The sequence below is a fragment of the Capricornis sumatraensis genome, chromosome 2, assembly GCF_032405125.1.
Source record: "Capricornis sumatraensis isolate serow.1 chromosome 2, serow.2, whole genome shotgun sequence".
NCBI classification, from domain to species: Eukaryota; Metazoa; Chordata; class Mammalia; order Artiodactyla; family Bovidae; genus Capricornis; species Capricornis sumatraensis.
In genome coordinates this window covers 116975441-116992391 of record NC_091070.1, presented here as the reverse complement: position 1 = coordinate 116992391, position 16951 = coordinate 116975441, and the positions used below count along the sequence as shown (strand labels likewise).

Genomic DNA, 16951 nt, shown 5'->3' with positions numbered 1-16951 from the left:
CCAATCGGAGGCTTGAAGGTGGGGTTGTCCCGCCTTCCGCCAGAGGGACCAATAGAAAGCGCAGGCGGCGTGTTTGAAAGCGAGGCCAAAGAGGGTGGGAGCGCGTGCTGCTGGGAGTTGTACGGAGGTTGGCGGCGCGGGGCTGAAGGTCCTCAGGCAGAGTGATCATGTCGCACAAACAAATTTACTATTCGGACAAATACGACGACGAGGAGTTCGAGTACCGGTTAGTGCCGGCGCGGGGGCAATATCAAGGTCGTGAGTTTTGACAACTGAGGGCACAAGAAGTTGGTAACGGGGACTGAAACAGCAGAGTTGGCGCATGCGTGGGAGGTTAACGGGAATGGGTGCGTTGAGAGTGTGAGGCGCATGCGCGAAAGGTAGGGGGCAATCAAAAAAACCCCTAGAGTGATAGCGAATTTGGAAGGAGGCGTGGGTGGTCGTGGTTAGAGTGTTCGAATGTTAGAATACTGACCACCCTCAGCTTTGCGGGTTTCTGGACCATTCTCTCACCTCAGTTGAGTAAACTGAACTTGCCTTCTTGAGACTGCTTGTATTACAGCCACACCGTAGAGCCTTCTGGGAGAAGGTGGCAAAGGCGAAGCTTGAGTTTTCTTCGAGTCTTCAAAGTGAGGAGAGTTCTAAGAGAGCTTGAGTGTTATTAATCCATGGGAAAGGGGCGTGGTTGTCTGATTTGTTTTAGGAAGGGGGGCTTCGAGGAACTGGAATGGAGTAAAACTGACCAGGACCACTGAGGAAAGACTTAATATGGCCCTAATAGATTACCGTCAAATGTTTGAAGGGCATCTACTTGGGAAGCAATTATGGAGTGTTTATAGGTTTCAGGTGTTCTGCTAAAGTACACGGATAAGCCATGGTCCCTGCTTTAAACAGACCTAAAAAGTATGTGGAAATACTGACAGGCTTCAGAAAGAAGATGATAATTGGTATAATAGAGCTATGTACAGGTAGGTTGTGGTGGGAGCATGTAGGATTTACCAAACATGATAAAGAAAGGACTCCATACAGAGTTTGCATTTGATAAACTCTTAAGTCCATAATTCTAGATTAGAAAATAAAGCAACACAAAGAATTTTACAAATGTTGGCATTCCACTAATCTGTAGTAAGCATTAATAGTTAAAACAACTGGAAGCTTGGTTTTCGTGTGTTTCTTGAGCCTAGTGCAGGGCTCTGAGCCTTCTGGAGAACTTGGTGTATGCTGTCAAATAACACTGTTTGCATTGTTTTTATGTCAAATCCTTGGGAAAAGATCCCCAGCCCTGGGATTTCACTGGTGGTCCAGTGGCTAAGATGGCAAACACCCAATGCAGGGGACCTGGGTTTAATCCCTGGTCAGGGAAGTAGGTCCCACACATTGCAACTACAAGCCCGACCAAAAGAAAAAAAACACTCCAGCCCTGTTTGAACCCAATTAACTTTCTTTTCCTCAGCTGTTCTCTACATCTGAACTAGGCTAACTAAAATTGTGTGCTTAAAATGTCTTTGCAGGGCTAGGGAGACATCACTAGTTTCATCCTCTGGAGGATGTAAGTCTTGGCAGTGATATTTGATTTAAGGAAAGGTTTGTTTTGTTTTGGTCTAAATAGTCCTGGAAGCCAGTCTTTATGCCAGGGGCTTATTAGGATGTAAGCTGTTTTCAGACATTTAAACCAGAATTGACTTACAGGTGGGGGGGGGGGGGTGGAATCCCTTTTACTTAGCACAGAGAGAGCATTCAGTGCAGTTTCACTGAACATAATCAAGTCTGGGTCACCCCAATTCAAGTAGTAATTTCTTTGCTATAAAAGGAGACTTATCCTTGGTTAGGAAAGCATGGAGTCTCCCCCAAAGAAGTCTCGTGGCACATCCTTTCAGAGTTGAAAAATGTAACTTATGAGGATAGATTTTAAAAGATAAGATTTTTCTATTTCATTCTTGGTGACAGGGGCGGGTAAAAAAGTCTTTATTTCACCAGCAGATAAATTCAGGTCATCTCAGATTTAGTAACCAAATGGATTATGAGAAAAATGTTTGCCTTCAGGTGTTTGTAAAATTGTAAATTGTAAAACTTAAAAAGGGAGGGGATTGTGGACATTTTATACATAGGCCATAGAAATTTATATAAGTATAAATGTATAAATAGATATCTTTGTTGTTGTTTAGTCGCTAAGTCATGTCCAACTCTCTGCGACCGCATGGATTATAGCCCGCTAGGCTCCTCTATCCATGGAATTCCCCACGAAAGAATACTGGAGTGGGTTGCCATTTCCTTCTCCATTTATTTGATTTTATGTTTTGGCTCTTCCACACAGCACTGCCTGATAGGCCTTTCCTCTCTGAAATCACTTCTCTCCCTTTCTTACAACCCTGTTCAGAACCACCCCTAATTATTAACAGTCTGTGTGTGTGTTCTGGGTCTCCCATTATATTGTTTAAGAGTAATCAACTAGAGGACTGTAAGTGGCTATAATTTTGGCACTCATTCACGGGTGTTATTCATTAATATGTACTTTCTAATATACTTTCGTGAGAATTTACGTAACTTGGCCTGTAACTTGGGCTTTATTTCTAGCTGCCTTTGCACTACAATAAGATTTATAAACTCCCTGCCATTACAAACTGGTTTCTCTTTTCTTGTCTGTCTTGGCTTTACCTGCTAGCCCCCTCATCTGATAGATTGTACCCAGTTCTGATACAAATTTCCCACCTTCCCACATTTCTATTACAGGCATGTCATGTTGCCCAAGGACATAGCCAAGCTGGTCCCTAAAACTCATTTGATGTCTGAATCTGAATGGAGGAATCTTGGTGTTCAGCAGAGTCAGGGATGGGTCCATTATATGATCCATGAACCAGGTCAGTGCAATGGCTGAAAGCAACCATGTAGGACCAAGGAAATGAAGGAATGATAGGTGGGGATGATTTATGGGTTTAACTCACCAGCCATCTAGAAAAACAGGAGTGACCAAAAATAAGAAATAAAGTATCTGGGAGGTTCAGATGCAACCTGTCACTGGAGGGGGGGGGGGGGGAAACTCCTTTAATCTGTAATTTAATCAGAATATATATATATTTAAAGGCCACATATATCTTGATGTAGAGATTATGGCCTCTTCTTCATTCTCTATCAGAAAGTGAATTCTGAGATGTGTTCCAAATAAACCAAGGAAAGTGTATTTCTTGATAAGGCACCAGACACCAAACTACCAGGCAAAACTAATAAAGGACACCCCGGGGCTATAGAAAAAGCAAGAAAACTGATATTAACAATTCTGTGCTTGGCACACAAGCCAGGCTTCTGGGTCTGCTTCTAAGGCCATATGCTTAACTCTTCATTTAGTTACAAAGATCTAAGTGGTGATAGCTGGGAAGTGGGAGTGGGACACACTATAGGTTGTGCATGGGATGGTGTGATTTCACTTACTCTTTAGCTCTCACTCTTTCAGAACCTCACATCTTGCTGTTCCGGCGGCCACTGCCCAAGAAACCAAAGAAATGAAGCTGGGGAGCCACTTTTCAGCCTCAAGCTTTACACAGCTGTCCTCACTTGCTGACATCTTCCTGATGACATAATTGTGTTGCCTTCTTGTTTCTCACTTTGATATTTAAAGGATTTTCAATACACTGAATGTGCTGGTGACTGCTTTGCTTCTTGAGCAGAACTGACAGGAAGGACCACAGCCCAGCTGGATGCGTGAGTGCTCTCTGGGTTGCAGCCTCAGCTAAGTGTGACCCCCAAAACCTACGTGAGCTCTGAATCCAGCAGCACACGCTTGACAGATGGAGAAAGCATCTGAGAATATGACCACGGCTATTACAGGATTGTGTAAACTTGGCTGTTTGGGGTTTTTTCCTGCCAGGTGTTGTGTGTATGTTGATTTATGTTTCAGTATATTGGAAACTTTCCATTTTATTCCAAGAAATCTGTTCCATGTTAAAAGCCTTGATTAAAGAGGAAATTTTTATAATCTAATTCTCTAATTGTTAAAGTTTTTTTTTCACCCGTCCTCTCAGGGCATCACCCTCACTATCATGGTTCTAATTATATGCCCTCCAGTAAGATAATGAAGCTCAGCTCTTTGTTAACATTGAGGTTTGTTTCAACATTGAAGTAACTGGTTTGTAACCTACTTTAAGTAGACTTTGCTGTCAAATATCTACTGAAATACATTTCACTCTAACTACAGGCCTAAGAGAGGTTATATAGGACAACATCATCTCATCAAAACAAATCAGTTGTTTTCTATGGTCGGGTACTGCCATTAACATAGTCTGATTTTTTCTGAAGGGCACTCAAGGGTTCTTGGGGCTTCCCTGGTGGTGCAGACGGTAAAGAATCTTCCTGCAATGCAGGAAACCCAGATTCGATCCCTGGGTTGGGAAGATCCTCTGGAGAAGGGAATGGCTACCCCACTCCAGTATTCTATTCTTGCCTGGAGAATTCCATGGACAGAAGAGCCTGGCAGGCTATAGTCCATAGGGTCACAAAGAGACTTTACACTTAACAAGGGTAAAGTGAGGCTGCTAGTATACTCCACTTCTTGACCAGCCTAAGGCTCCTGCATACCTATGGCCTGTTCACTCCAGAGTGGTTTGGGGATGTTTTCAGTGGTTCTCACTTTGGCCAAACATTGGAATCACCTGAGTAGCTTTAAAGTGCTGATGCCTGAGTCATTCCCAGGGAAGTTGACTTAATTGGTCTAGGGTATGGCCTGGATAAGGGGATTTCGAGCATTCTTAAACAGGTAGTTACTGCACTGAGCTTTGAGGAAACGGTTGTAAACTGTGGATATTTAAGAGACATTTTGCCAAGTAATAGCTTACCTTCTACTTTTAATAGTAGTGCTAAGTAAGTGAGATTAATCTTCCCACTTTCTCTTAATCTTTCACTCATTCCGAGAGCAGTAGTAGTCAGCAGTAGTTCAGGTGTGGTCCCTGGTCCGGAAGCATCAGTATCACCTGGAAACTCCTTAGAAGTGCTCATTCTTGGACTCCACCCTGCTGCTGCTGCTAGACCTACTGAATCAAACTCTGAGGGTTGGACACAGTGACATTTTAACAAGCTCTTTAGGTGATTCTGGTGCACACTTATGTTTGAGAACCCACTAAAAGACTCGGAGCTGATGTTGAGGGGTAGGGAGGAGGCATTTCAGGGAGGGGCTTGTCAAATATCACCATGATTATTAAGAAAGATACTGTAGCATATGGCTTATGCCATTAGGACAGCCCAGGTTTGTTTTTTGAGAGCCAAGACTCCCTTAATTGGAAAAACAAAACCGGGCTTATTACTTGAAGGTTCTAGAAGCCTGGCTCTGTCATTGACTGTAGTGTTTTTGTGGTTTCTGTGTAACATCTCTTCACCTTTTTGAGCCTGTTGCCCATCTGTAAAATGGGCATATCTCTCTCAGAGGGGTTTTAGGAGAGTAAAATGAGGCAGGTGTGGCTCAGTAGTTCTCCACGTGAAATTTTAGACCTTTACTACAAAAAGCAATGGCATCAGCATGACAGGAGGGTTTGTTAAATGCAGATCTCTGGCCCCACCCAAACGGCCAGAATCCTGTAGATTTAATCAGCATATTAAAAAGAACCCCAGACGATTGGCAGGAGTATTAAGTACTTTTAGACCAGAGACGAGTAAAACAAGTGGAAGCTGAGAATCCAAAGTGGACATGTGGCCCTCCCTTTGTCGCTGCCCTCACTTGGACCTACAAGACCGATTAACTGGGAGGGGTTATGTTTAAAGCACCATCTGGAACAAGGTGGGGCAAGACTTCATTGTCAAAAAAGTTGAAGTAATTAGCTTTATCGTTTATAACAGAGACAAATGAAAGTTCCACACAATAAAAGCTCACCACCAGGATCTCATTAGCTCACAGGCAATCTTGACAATTTTTCTTGGTGTCCAACTTCCACTTGCTACAGTGTAAAATCCCCTTTGACACCAGTGCCAGCCCCTGACCCCTCAGAATGAGTCAGGGATCACGAGTAACAGATAGTATGTGCACGCAAGAATTCGAACACTGAGCGGAGGTTAGAGTCAAGCGTCTCTACTTCCAGCACCAGCAGGGAGCATCACAAACACCTTAGAACCCCTCCAGCCCCCTCGGCTCCTTCCACTCCTCAGGTTCTTTCCTGAGAGAAAAGCCCCGCCCCCCGGCTAAGGCCCAGCCCCCTCGCTTCCGGGTGAGGGTGGCCACGTGGTTGTCGCCAATAACAACCCAGCACCACTCCCGCCCTCTGGCTAAAGCTCGCGAGCGATGGTGGACTACACCAATGGAGCCATAGAAGTAGTCTGAGCGACGGCCAAAATAACCAATTAACATGAGGTGAGTCTGAGGCGGGACTCTGAGTACGGAAGCTGCCCCGAGACAGGAGGGAAGGAGAGAGGGAAAGACCCGGTGAAGGGGTAAGAGGCAGGTGAGAACCTGGAAGAGCTCAGCAATCTGAAGCGTGGCGGGAAAAGACAGGATTCTGGGCTAGAAAGGGTGTGGAAGCCTGCAGAAGAAGGCTGCTGAGTTCTGGTCGGTGGTGGAAGGAGGGAACGCATTTAAAGGGGCCAAGGCCCAGGATAAGGTAGACATTTAAAGGGACAGGTGCCCCAAAGAGAAGAGACATATAAATATAAAAGCACAGATGCCCTGGATAGAGTCGACCCTAGAGAAGCCGAGCTCTGCAGACAGAAGACATTTTTAAGTGGTAGGTTCGGAAGAGGACATTTTAAGGAGACTAGGACGGAGCATAGAAGACATTAAAAGAGGTATGGGCTAGAGTTTAAGAACACGTTTATTAAACGGACAGGGATAAAGGAGTCGATTGTCAAGGGCCTGGTGAGGAAAACTGTGCACTCCTCCTCTTCCCCATTGTCCTTTCTGGCTCCTCCAGGTTCCCTCCACCCCGGAATCCCTCTTCCCAGGCTGTGACCCTCAGTGCCCTGTAGACCTGGCTGGCCCCCAGTGCTTGCGACCCCTATTTGGGGGTCTGGGTGGCTACTGGAGGGCCTTCCAGAGGGGCAGAGAAAGCGGGACCATGGCGTCTAGGGCCTCTGAACCTCCGCCAGGGCGCAGCGTGACGGCGGGCATCATCATTGTTGGAGATGAGATCCTCAAGGTGTGTCTGGGACAGGAGGGGGGAGGGGCAGAATTCTCCGGTCCTTGGGAGCTTGCCCCACGTTCTGTTGAGGGAGGGTGAACCAGGGTGGGAGCCCTCTTGCTGCAGTAGGGCCCTGGAGTGAGTCCAAGATATTGGCGGAAAAGTGACCCTTATTCTTTCGATTACTCTGTTGAAAAACTTGTAGCAAAGTCCCTACAAATTGCCAAGCAGTATGGAGAAGGCAATGGCACCCCACTCCAGTGTTCTTGCCTGGAGAATCCCAGGGACGGGGGAGCCTGGTGGGCTGCCGTCTATGGGGTCGCACAGAGTCGGACATGGCTGAAGCGACTTAGCAGCAGCAGCAGGTAGGGGGAGGAGGACCTTTACAGAAATGACAAGGAGTCCAGCGTGTATAGGAGGTGCAGGTGCATGTATTATTTCAGAGTTATGTCCAGCCTATTTGGAAAAATGATCCAAAGCATTCAGGAGAGATAGAAGGAAAGTACTAGAAGGGGGAAATCTCTTCTGAATGATCAGGGAAGTCTCACTAGAGGTCATGATGGGCATCAGGTTTGTAATAGTAATACAAACCTGCTTACTAGGGCCTGGCAGTGTGCTTGTATTACATCACATGTGATTTTCCTAATCCTTACAACAACCCTGTGATGTGGGTACTTTTATTACAAATCTAAATGAATAAATAATAAGACAGGCTCAGAAACGTTGAGAAGCTTTCCCTGAACAGCTAGTAAGTGGTAGGTGGGATTCCAGCTTGATTTGCATTTACTCCAGAGCCAACCTTAACCACTAAACTCTGTAGAGAAGTAGAAGGAGATGGGGCTGGAAAAGAAGAGTGCGTACACACCACAGACACACAGCCTCAAATATTCTGCAAAGGAATTTGAACTTTATTCTGTATATGGTTGGAAATAACAAGTGACTTTTGAGCCAAGAGTGACACAATCACAGTGACATGTTAGGAAGGTTGCTGCGGAGGCCTAGGGCAGAGTGCTGTGGCAGGACACTGGGAGCCTGGCCAGGGGTCTGTTGCCACCATCCAGGTGAAAAGTGCCAAGGACCTGTTTGGTGGCAGTAGGAACAAAGAAGAGAGCAGATGGAGAGACATTTCAGAAGTAGAATTGACAGCATGAAGAGCCTGACAGGCTGCAGACAGTGTCTGAGGATGCCACTGACCAAAATGACAACGGCCAGGAATCTGAAGATGCCCTTAAGCACTTGGGGCCAGGGGACTGAAACTGTCAGGGCTGATGAGGAAGTGGATGAGTGGTCCACATAAAACTGTTAATTGAATCCATAAGCAGAGAGGGGGTCAAGGTCCAAGCGCAGAGATGGAAGCCCAAGGTGGATCACATTACCCCTGACTCCTTTCACATGGATTTTCCCACTCTTGGGCCCAGTGTGGGCTTGTGGGCTGCTGGAGGTGGGTGTCCCCCAAAGAGCAGAGTGCTCCGTCAGCAGGCAGTTGCAGCTTGATCCTTCCTGCTTTGCCCTGCATCCCCACAGCACTGACACACTCATCTTCCCCATCCCCAATCTCCCAGGGACACACTCAAGACACCAACACCTACTTTCTGTGCCGGACACTGCGTTCCCTGGGGGTCCAGGTGTGCCGAGTCTCTGTGGTACCCGACGAGGTAGCCACCATCGCAGCTGAGGTCACAGCTTTCTCCAGCCGCTTCACCCACGTCCTCACAGCAGGGGGCATCGGCCCCACACATGATGATGTGACCTTTGAGGCAGTGGCCCAGGCCTTTGGGGACGAGCTCAAGCCACATCCTGAGCTGGAAGCGGCCATCAAGGCCCTAGGAGGGGCGGGCTGGGAAAAACTGTCGCGAGTGCCCACCTCTGCCCGCCTGCATTATGGCACAGATCCTCGCACTGGCCACCCCTTCCGATTCCCACTAGTCTCCGTCCGAAATGTCTACCTCTTCCCGGGAATTCCGGAGCTGCTTCGTCGGGTGCTGGAAGGGCTGAAGGGGCTGTTCCAAAACACAGCTGTTCAGTTCCATTTGCGGGAAATGTATGTGGCAGCTAACGAGGCCTCTATCGCCCCCATCCTGGCTGAGGCCCAGGCCCATTTTGGGCGCAGGCTTGGCCTGGGTTCCTACCCTGACTGGGGCAGCAACTACTATCAGGTGAAGCTGACACTGGACTCGGAGGAAGAAGGGCCCCTGGAGGAGTGCCTGGCCTACCTGACTGCCCGTCTGCCCCAAGGATCAGTGGTCCCCTACGTGCCCAATGCCGTGGAGCAGGCCGGTGAGGCCGTGTACAAACTCACTGAGTCAGGTAGGGGCCTCCTGGGGAAGGGGCAGAAGGCAGCAGACCACCGGTGCCACCCTGGGTCTTAGGAGCAGTGGGCTGTTGAAGGCTTGCTGCAGATCCAAGAGAGGGTAGCAGATCCATTCATTCTTCCAGTAAATATCAGTTGATATTTGAATCCATAAGCAGAGAGGAGGTCAAGGTCCTCCTTGAGTACCTCCTTTCAGCAACATTGTGCTGGGTGTTGGGGGTTTAGCTCAACAGGACAGAGGTACCCCTGCTCTGGACAAGGAGTTTTAACAGGAGAGGGGGAATGTTAAAAAGGTAATCGTGCATGAGGGATCAGTGATGAGGGGGGTTCCACAGCAGGGAGATCAGCCTTGATCTGGGGTCGGAGAAGGCTTCCCTGGGTGAGTGACACATAAGCTGAGTGATGAGGATTTTCATGTGGCGCTAGTGGTAAAGAACCCCCTTGCCCATGCAGAAGACTTAAGAGACGCAGGTTTGATCCCTAGGTCAGGAAGATCCCCTGGAGGAGAACATAGCAATCCAGTCCAGTATTCATGCCTGGAGAATCCTGTGGACAGAGGAGCCTGGCGGGATGCGGTCTGTAGGGTTCATAAAGAGTCAGACACAAGTGAAGCGACTTAGCACGCACACACGCAAGAATTTGGTTAGACCAGGAGATGGGCAAAAGGAAGCTGTGAAAGAGGGAAGGAAGCAGCATGAGCTTTAGGAGAATGAAAAGAAACCAGGACCCCCGAGGGAATACACTGAGGTGAAGGTGTGGCTAAATGGGGCAGGTGGCAGATGAAGGAACTGAACGCTGGGAAGATAGAGAGGGGCTTAAGCAAGAGCAGCTTGGCCCCCACTGCCCTCTGACAGCCCTATGTATGTAACTGATGCCCTCTTCCCTGCCTGCCTGGCAGGGTCTTCTCTGGGGGAGAAGGTGGCAGGCGCCCTCCAGACCATTGAGACTGCCCTGGCTCAGTACAGCCTCACCCAGCTCTGCGTGGGCTTCAATGGAGGCAAGGACTGCACTGCCCTCCTGCACCTCTTCCACGCCGCAGTGCAGAGGTGAGCTCACCCCCTCGGGGGAGAACCCAGAGATAGAGCTGCCCCATTCGCTAGTTCCCTATCCTAAGAAGCAGGAAGGAAGGGGGGTGTCTGAGTGGGGCTTGGCAGGGTGATAGCCACAGTTACCTCTCAGTTCCGATCCTCCCCATATTTATTGAGCATCTGCCACCTGCCTGGTCCTGAGTATGGATGTGCGAGCCACCTTCCCCAACCACAGGGAGGTCACAGTCCTGTCTGGGAGGTAAGGCCTACATACTAGAAACGGGTGTGGGCTCCAGATTTGAGAAACCAGAGTGGGCTTGCCAGAGGAAATGGATTCTTCCCTTCAGATGAGAAGGACTAGGAAAAGGGAGGAGAGGGTGTCTATTCCAGTGGCCAAAGGGAACAGAGCAAGCTCTCTGGGGAGTGTTTCCCTGCCTAACCTGGCAAGCCAATGGATCCTGCCCCCTCTCCAGGAAGTGCCCTGATGCTCAGGAGCCCCTCCAGATCCTGTATATCCGCAGCATCTCCCCTTTTCCTGAGCTGGAGCAGTTTCTACAGGACACCATCAAGAGGTACTAGGGGCCTTGAAGATTTGGGATCCCAGAGAGACTTGGGAGGGCCTACTCCTGACTCCCGGCACTCTTCCTCAGGTACAATCTGCAGGTGCTGGAGGCTGAGGGAGACATGAAGCAGGCCCTGAGTGAGCTGCAGTCACGGCACCCCCAGCTGGAGGCTGTGCTGATGGGCACCCGCCGCACTGACCCCTACTCCCGCAGCCTCTGCCCCTTCAGCCCCACTGACCCAGGCTGGCCTGCATTCATGCGCATCAACCCACTCCTGGTATGGGGAAGGGGGTTTATCACCTTCAGTCTCCTGTCCCCTGTCAGTCATTGCACCCTGGCTTCCTGGGGTGGGAGGGTTAGACCCTTGGGCTTGGATGAAATGGCCCCATCAGCCAAGGGCAGCAGTGGTATTTGTTCGTTCAGCCTTTTGATCAGGTTTTATTGAGCACTAATTCAACAGCAAGCATTGTGGACCAAACAGTGTCTTAGACCTGTGCTGTCCAATATGGTAGCCGTGAGCCATTTATTTACACTTGAATTGTAATTAACTGAAATGAAATATAAATTGCTTTAAAAAGTTGAATTGTATACTTTAAAAAGATGAATATCATGGCTTATGAATTATATCTCAATTTGTAAATTAAATACAATTCAAACTTCAGTTCCTTAGTTGTATGTTGTACTAGCCTTATGTCCAATAACTACCATGTTAGACAGCATAGATACAGACCATTTCCATCATTGCAGAAAGTTCTAATGGACAGCACAGGCTTACACAAATAGCCTTAAACAGCCTCTCCCTTTCCTCCTGGAAATTACATGCCAGTGGAGGGTAGACTGAGAATGGGGAGGGGAGGGATGGTTTCTCTCATTGATTGGCGTACACAGAGCAAGATGTACCAGAGAGTTTAGTAGCAGGCCCTCCCTCAGAGGCTAGGGGAGCAAAAGAACCGGGATAGGCCCTTTCCCAGGTAGATGAGGGTAGATGTGGGAGGGGGAGTATTTGTGACTCTGCTCTGACGCTGGCCTCCCAGGACTGGACCTACAGAGACATCTGGGACTTTCTGCGCCAACTGTTTGTCCCCTACTGTATCCTGTATGACAGAGGGTAAGGTTGGGGGAACAGGATGGGTATGTGGAAGACATGAGGGTGCTGGGACTGGGAACACCAACCCCACTGCAAACCCACCATACCCTCCACCCCCCACCCAGCTACACGTCACTGGGGAGCCGGGAGAACACAGTACGGAACCCGGCCCTGAAGTGCCTGAGCCCAGGAGGACAGCCCACCTACCGTCCGGCCTACCTGCTTGAGAACGAAGACGAGGAGCGGAACTCCCGCACATGACGGCCCACTCCTGCCCTTTCCAAGGAGGGAAGGAAGGAGGCCACCCTGGGGTCTAACCTGTCAATAAACCACCTCTCCTGTGCCTGTTGCTCTGGCTGTGCCTTTGTCTTCCTGCTTCAGGGAACGGGAGAAGCAAAAGGAAGCCAGGCCCTGGCAGCTCGGAGCCCCCATTGCTCACTCTAAGGGGGATGGGGGGCAGAGCAGGCTGGAAAGGAGCTCTCACTGATGATTTTCAGTGCCAGCCTCAGCAGGAGCCCAATAGAGGGCAGAAGCAGGGAGCAGTGCCAACCCTGGGGGGTGGGGGGAGGGACAACCAGGCAGTAGACCCAGGGTTTCAAGACCCAGGCTGGAAGAAGGGAAGCTGAGCTGGCCTGGCCATGGAGGATGAAAGATGGAGTGGCCAGGCTCTACTACTAACCCCATCCCAGCATCCCTGGGCACAAGGGCTGACTCAGCCCATTCTCGGGCCCAGAACCTTCCCTGTGCTAGACCCTGGGGCCCTTGTGCCCACAGTCATGAGGTCTGAAGGGGGTGGGGACAATGATGATAAAAGGCACCAGACACAGCTACCACACCCTTCCTCAGCTGCAGCCTACATGCAGCCCCGGACACAGCCCCTAGCCCAGGCCCTGCCCTTCTCCCTCGGAGGGGTCCTGCGAGACACTGGACTTCGGGTTCCCATTATGAAGATGGGCACAGGGTGGGAGGGCCTGCAGCGGACCCTGAAGGAAATGGCCTACCTCCTCCTCTGCTGCTGGTGTATCAAGGAGCTGCTGGATTAATGGTGGCCGAGACCTGCCTCCACTCCACAGGCACCATGGCGGGCATCACTCAGGTGGGCAGGGTAGGGCAGACAGGAGGCATGGCTGCAACTTCTGTGGCAGAGCCTACCTCTCAGCTTCCCATTCTTTTTTTAGCACCCAGTCCAGCATCCATCAAGACTCCCGGAGCCAGCTGTGCTTGACCAAGGATGGGCCACAAACAGCGAGTGAAGTGCTATCCTGGTTCCAGTTTGTGCCATCTGTCAGACCTGCCTCATCTCTGGGCCTCCGTTCCCAGCCCCCACCTCCAGCGCACCTCTGGTACACAGGAGCTTGGCCTGCTGGCTAGGACCCCAGTCAGACTGCAGCAGGACCTGGCGCTCCTCCAAGTCTGGCTCGGGGAGCCTACTGGCGCAGATGGCTGATCTTACCATACCCTCCCAATACCAGGAATGGCCTGCCCCCAGTCTCTTTGTTTGAGAATCACTGAACTATATGTATAATAAATAGGCCTTGAGACCGAAAGTTCTAAATGTCTACAGGGGAATCAGAAAAAGTCAGCACCGCAACAGTTTGGGACCCAGGGAGGAAAGGAGGTTGTCCTGGATAGAAAGACTGAAAGCCAGGTTTCCTGACTCACTGGTGCCTGGGTGGGGAGGGCGTTGGGTGGAAAGGCCAGGTTCCTCCCAACGTGTAGAAAAGGAGGAGTCTAGCTTGGGTGGGGTCTTTATGAGGCCCTCCATGTAAGGCTGGGAACCTAAATAGAAGACCTGATCTAGCCACCTCCCTGCCCCTGAAGATCTTGGGGAAAGCGCTGAGCTGGTACTAGTTCCCAGCTTACAGAGATCAGGCCCTGCTCCTCTAGCTCACACACAAAGCTGCAAGAGAAAGCTGTCCTGCAGGCTTATGACAATGCACAGGACACAGCCAGAATGAGCAGAATTGACTCTTCGCTTCCCCTTGGCAGCCACCAACACATGCTCTCCCTAAATCACTCCCTGGGATCAGTACACACCAGTTATTTACATCATCTTGCACCTGCCTACTGACATGCCCACTCAGACCCCCACAACCTCAGAGCCAGCCAAAGTGTCCCTCGGATCTCTAGCCAGCATTCTCTCGGGCCCAGTTATGCCTTTCCCCCATTCTATCCTGGGACACTGGCCTGGAGGTGGTATATGTGACCCTCTCCAGCTGCCAGGGACCAGCTCTTCCTCAGACTTCTTAGTTAATTCCTTTTCCCCTGGGCTTGTTTTCTTTTTCTTTGTTTGTCAAAGTAACATATGCCTAGAGTAAAGAACTTTGATAATTCTTTATCCCCTAGCTTTCCTCCCCAGAGGTAACCATGGTGACCTGTTTCTTGGACAGCATTTTTTTTTTAATTCTTTAAATTAATGTATAGTTGACTTACAATATTATATTCGTTTCAGGTGTATAGCACAGTGATTCAAAATTTTTATAGATTATACTCCATTTAAAGTTATTATAAAATATTGGCTATATTCCCTGTGCTGTACAAAATACATTTGTAGCGTATTTGTTTTATACATAGTAGTTTGTACCTCTTAATCCCCTAGATCTAACTTGTCTCTCCCCCTTCCCTCTCCACTAGTAACCACTAGTTTGTTCTCTATATCTTATATTCATTCATTTTGTTTTTTAGATTCCACATGTGAGTGATAACATACCATGTTTGTCTTTCTCTCTCTGACTTATTTCATTAAGCATAATACCCTCCAGATTCAACCATGCTGTTGCAAATGGCAAAAGATTCATTCATTCATTTAACATATATTATTGAGCATCTGCTATATGCCATTCTGGCTGCTTTGAATACAGCAGAGAATAAAACAGATCCCTGTACGTACAGAGCTTAGGTGCTGGTGGGTAGAGACAGAAAATATAAAAACAAGCACACTGATGTTATTAGGTGATAGGTGCTATGGAAAAAGAGAAAGTTGAGATAGGGATGGGGGTTGGAGCAAGCCTAGTAGACCATGGTAACAATTTCAGATTGTATGCTGAGTGAAATAAGGAACTGGTGCAGGCAGCTGAGCATGAACTGATTTTTTTTATTTAAAAGGTTCACACTGGCGCTGGGTTGAGAATAGCCTTTAGGGGACCAAGGGTAGAACAGTAGAGACCTCTTAGGAGATAATGGGCACAGTTGGAGCCAGATGTGTTGGTGGCTTATAGCAGGCTCACAGCCATAGCAGTGGAGAGAAGTGGCTGCATTCTGCGTATATTTGTCCTTCTAGTTAATAACATACTCTACACCCCGCTCGGCACCTTGCTGTTTTTGCTTCACATACCTTGTAAAGGATGGCATACCAGTATACTTATGGCCTGTCCATTCTTTTTTATGGTAGCATGGTACTCTATAGTACTCCAAATCAAGGTTATTGCCTATCCCTGGCAGCCCCACATCCACAAAATGGTCAGTGTTCTTCCCTGGTGTCTCCAGGGCCCCAGGGCCCAGCAGTGAGAAGGTCCTGAATCCACCCAGAGAGAGGTTAGTGGTAGAGGTGGATAAAGAATTCGCCTTCGCCTCTGAATTTGGAGTTCCCTTTCCCCACTGTAGTCTGCACCCTGCTTGGCAGGCTCCAGCCATGGCCTCACTTGAGCTGGAGAAGTCTGCCTCCTTTTCCTTCCTTAGACCTCACTCCCACCAAGCTGCAGCAGTGCTGGCGGTGGATCCTAAAGTCTGAGCCTTCTGACTTTGCCAGAGGAGGGGATGTCTGGCAAGGGCCCCTGGGGAAGTGGTAGGTAGAGGAAGGCAGGGCCCAGGGCTGTGGCCCGTGGTAGGAGCTGAAGGAGGGAGACAAGCAGTGACTGCCAGTAGCCCAGGGAGAGTGTCAGAGCTGGGAAGAGAGTGTCAGAGCTCTGAAAGGGGAAAGACTGGAGAGAGAGATGGGGAGGATGACAAAACCCTCATACACCATTCCAAAAGCCCGGTTCAGCTAGAGTGCTCTGAGCCTTCCAAAAGTCCACTTCAAAAGTAGGTAGGACAAGCGTAATTATCATATCTTTACATGAAGGAACAAGCCCGGAGAGCTGAGGTGACCCTTCCAAAGTCGCACAAACAGCACTCTGCAGTAGGGTAGTCATTTGGTGAACCCAGATTTTTTTCATCTCAAATTCAGAGCCTCTCTCAATTAGCCTGCCTTCCTCTCCTGAACCCATGCTTGGGATGGTGGTCTAAGTGGCCTGGGCGGCAGGGCCAGGAAAGCAAAAGGGTGGAGGGGACAATCAACTCTAGTCTACACCCACTCCGTGATCTCCCGCTTGACCTCAACCCTAAGCTCCCCTCGTTCTTCATTTCCTACTGGGGGCATTTGGGAGGCCCAGCTATGCCCTTTCCATGTCAGCCACAGAGCCAGGAGACTCCCTACTGGTCTAGAAGGAAAAGTGAGTGGCAGTTTCCCTGTAGTGTTCTCTTCCCATTTAGAATAAGCTCCGGTTTTGAATGTCCAAACCACTCTCTCCAGAACTCACTGGAGGGGGATGAGGGGAGGGATAAAGGAAGATAGATAGGGAAGACCAAGACAGGGAGGAATGGGTAAGAGCTCTTCTACCCACCGTCCCCCACCCCCGGGACCCCCTAGTGGCAACAAGGGGTAGAGGACTAGGCCGGTAAAGTGAGGAAAGTCAGGCAGAACTGAAGGGGTAAAAGGTAAAGCCGCGGTGTCCAGTCCTGTCTGATTCTTTGGGAAACTATGGACTGTAACCCGCCAGGCTCCTCTGTCCATGGAATTTTCCGGGCAAGAATACTGGAGTGGGTTGCCATTCCCTACTCCAGAGGATCTTCCCGACCCAGGAATGGAACCCACGTCTCTGGCTTCTCCTGCG

The 16951-nt window shown here is 49.3% G+C and overlaps 3 protein-coding genes across 4 annotated transcripts; all 3 read left to right on the top strand.

The window, feature by feature from the left end:
• The first annotated feature begins 97 nt into the window (after positions 1-97).
• On the top strand, positions 98-3940 carry CKS1B (CDC28 protein kinase regulatory subunit 1B). Its single transcript, XM_068966079.1, has 3 exons — positions 98-226; positions 2731-2858; positions 3449-3940. Exons 1-3 carry the CDS (start codon positions 168-170, stop codon positions 3499-3501), a joined length of 240 nt encoding a protein of 79 aa, XP_068822180.1. The 5' UTR covers positions 98-167; the 3' UTR covers positions 3502-3940.
• A 2447-nt stretch (positions 3941-6387) lies between these two features.
• On the top strand, positions 6388-12396 carry FLAD1 (flavin adenine dinucleotide synthetase 1). 2 transcript variants are annotated; one of them, XM_068965352.1, is made up of 8 exons: positions 6388-6419; positions 6885-7109; positions 8654-9368; positions 10301-10448; positions 10904-11002; positions 11081-11270; positions 12028-12101; positions 12206-12396. In XM_068965352.1, the coding sequence occupies exons 2-8, from the start codon at positions 7029-7031 to the stop codon at positions 12339-12341; spliced, it is 1443 nt and encodes a 480-aa protein (XP_068821453.1). In that variant the 5' UTR covers positions 6388-6419; positions 6885-7028; the 3' UTR covers positions 12342-12396. The 2 variants fall into 2 exon arrangements, with proteins under 2 accessions (XP_068821453.1, XP_068821452.1); XM_068965351.1 differs by having other exon boundaries at positions 8654-9398.
• Positions 12397-12937: 541 nt separating this feature from the next.
• Positions 12938-13123, top strand: LENEP (lens epithelial protein). The gene has a single exon (XM_068963590.1). It carries the CDS (start codon positions 12938-12940, stop codon positions 13121-13123), a length of 186 nt encoding a protein of 61 aa, XP_068819691.1.
• Positions 13124-16951: the final 3828 nt, after the last annotated feature.

Coding starts and splice junctions, on each gene's coding strand:
- CKS1B (XM_068966079.1), top strand. CDS start 168: ATGTCGCACAAACAAATTTACTATTCGGACAAATACGACGACGAGGAG. Junction 227..2,730: donor GACGAGGAGTTCGAGTACCG/GTTAGTGCCGGC, acceptor TTTCTATTACAG/GCATGTCATGTTGCCCAAGG. Junction 2,859..3,448: donor TTATATGATCCATGAACCAG/GTCAGTGCAATG, acceptor TCACTCTTTCAG/AACCTCACATCTTGCTGTTC.
- FLAD1 (XM_068965351.1), top strand. CDS start 7,029: ATGGCGTCTAGGGCCTCTGAACCTCCGCCAGGGCGCAGCGTGACGGCG. Junction 10,449..10,903: donor TTCCACGCCGCAGTGCAGAG/GTGAGCTCACCC, acceptor CCCCCTCTCCAG/GAAGTGCCCTGATGCTCAGG. Junction 12,102..12,205: donor TGTATCCTGTATGACAGAGG/GTAAGGTTGGGG, acceptor CCCCCCACCCAG/CTACACGTCACTGGGGAGCC.
- LENEP (XM_068963590.1), top strand. CDS start 12,938: ATGCAGCCCCGGACACAGCCCCTAGCCCAGGCCCTGCCCTTCTCCCTC.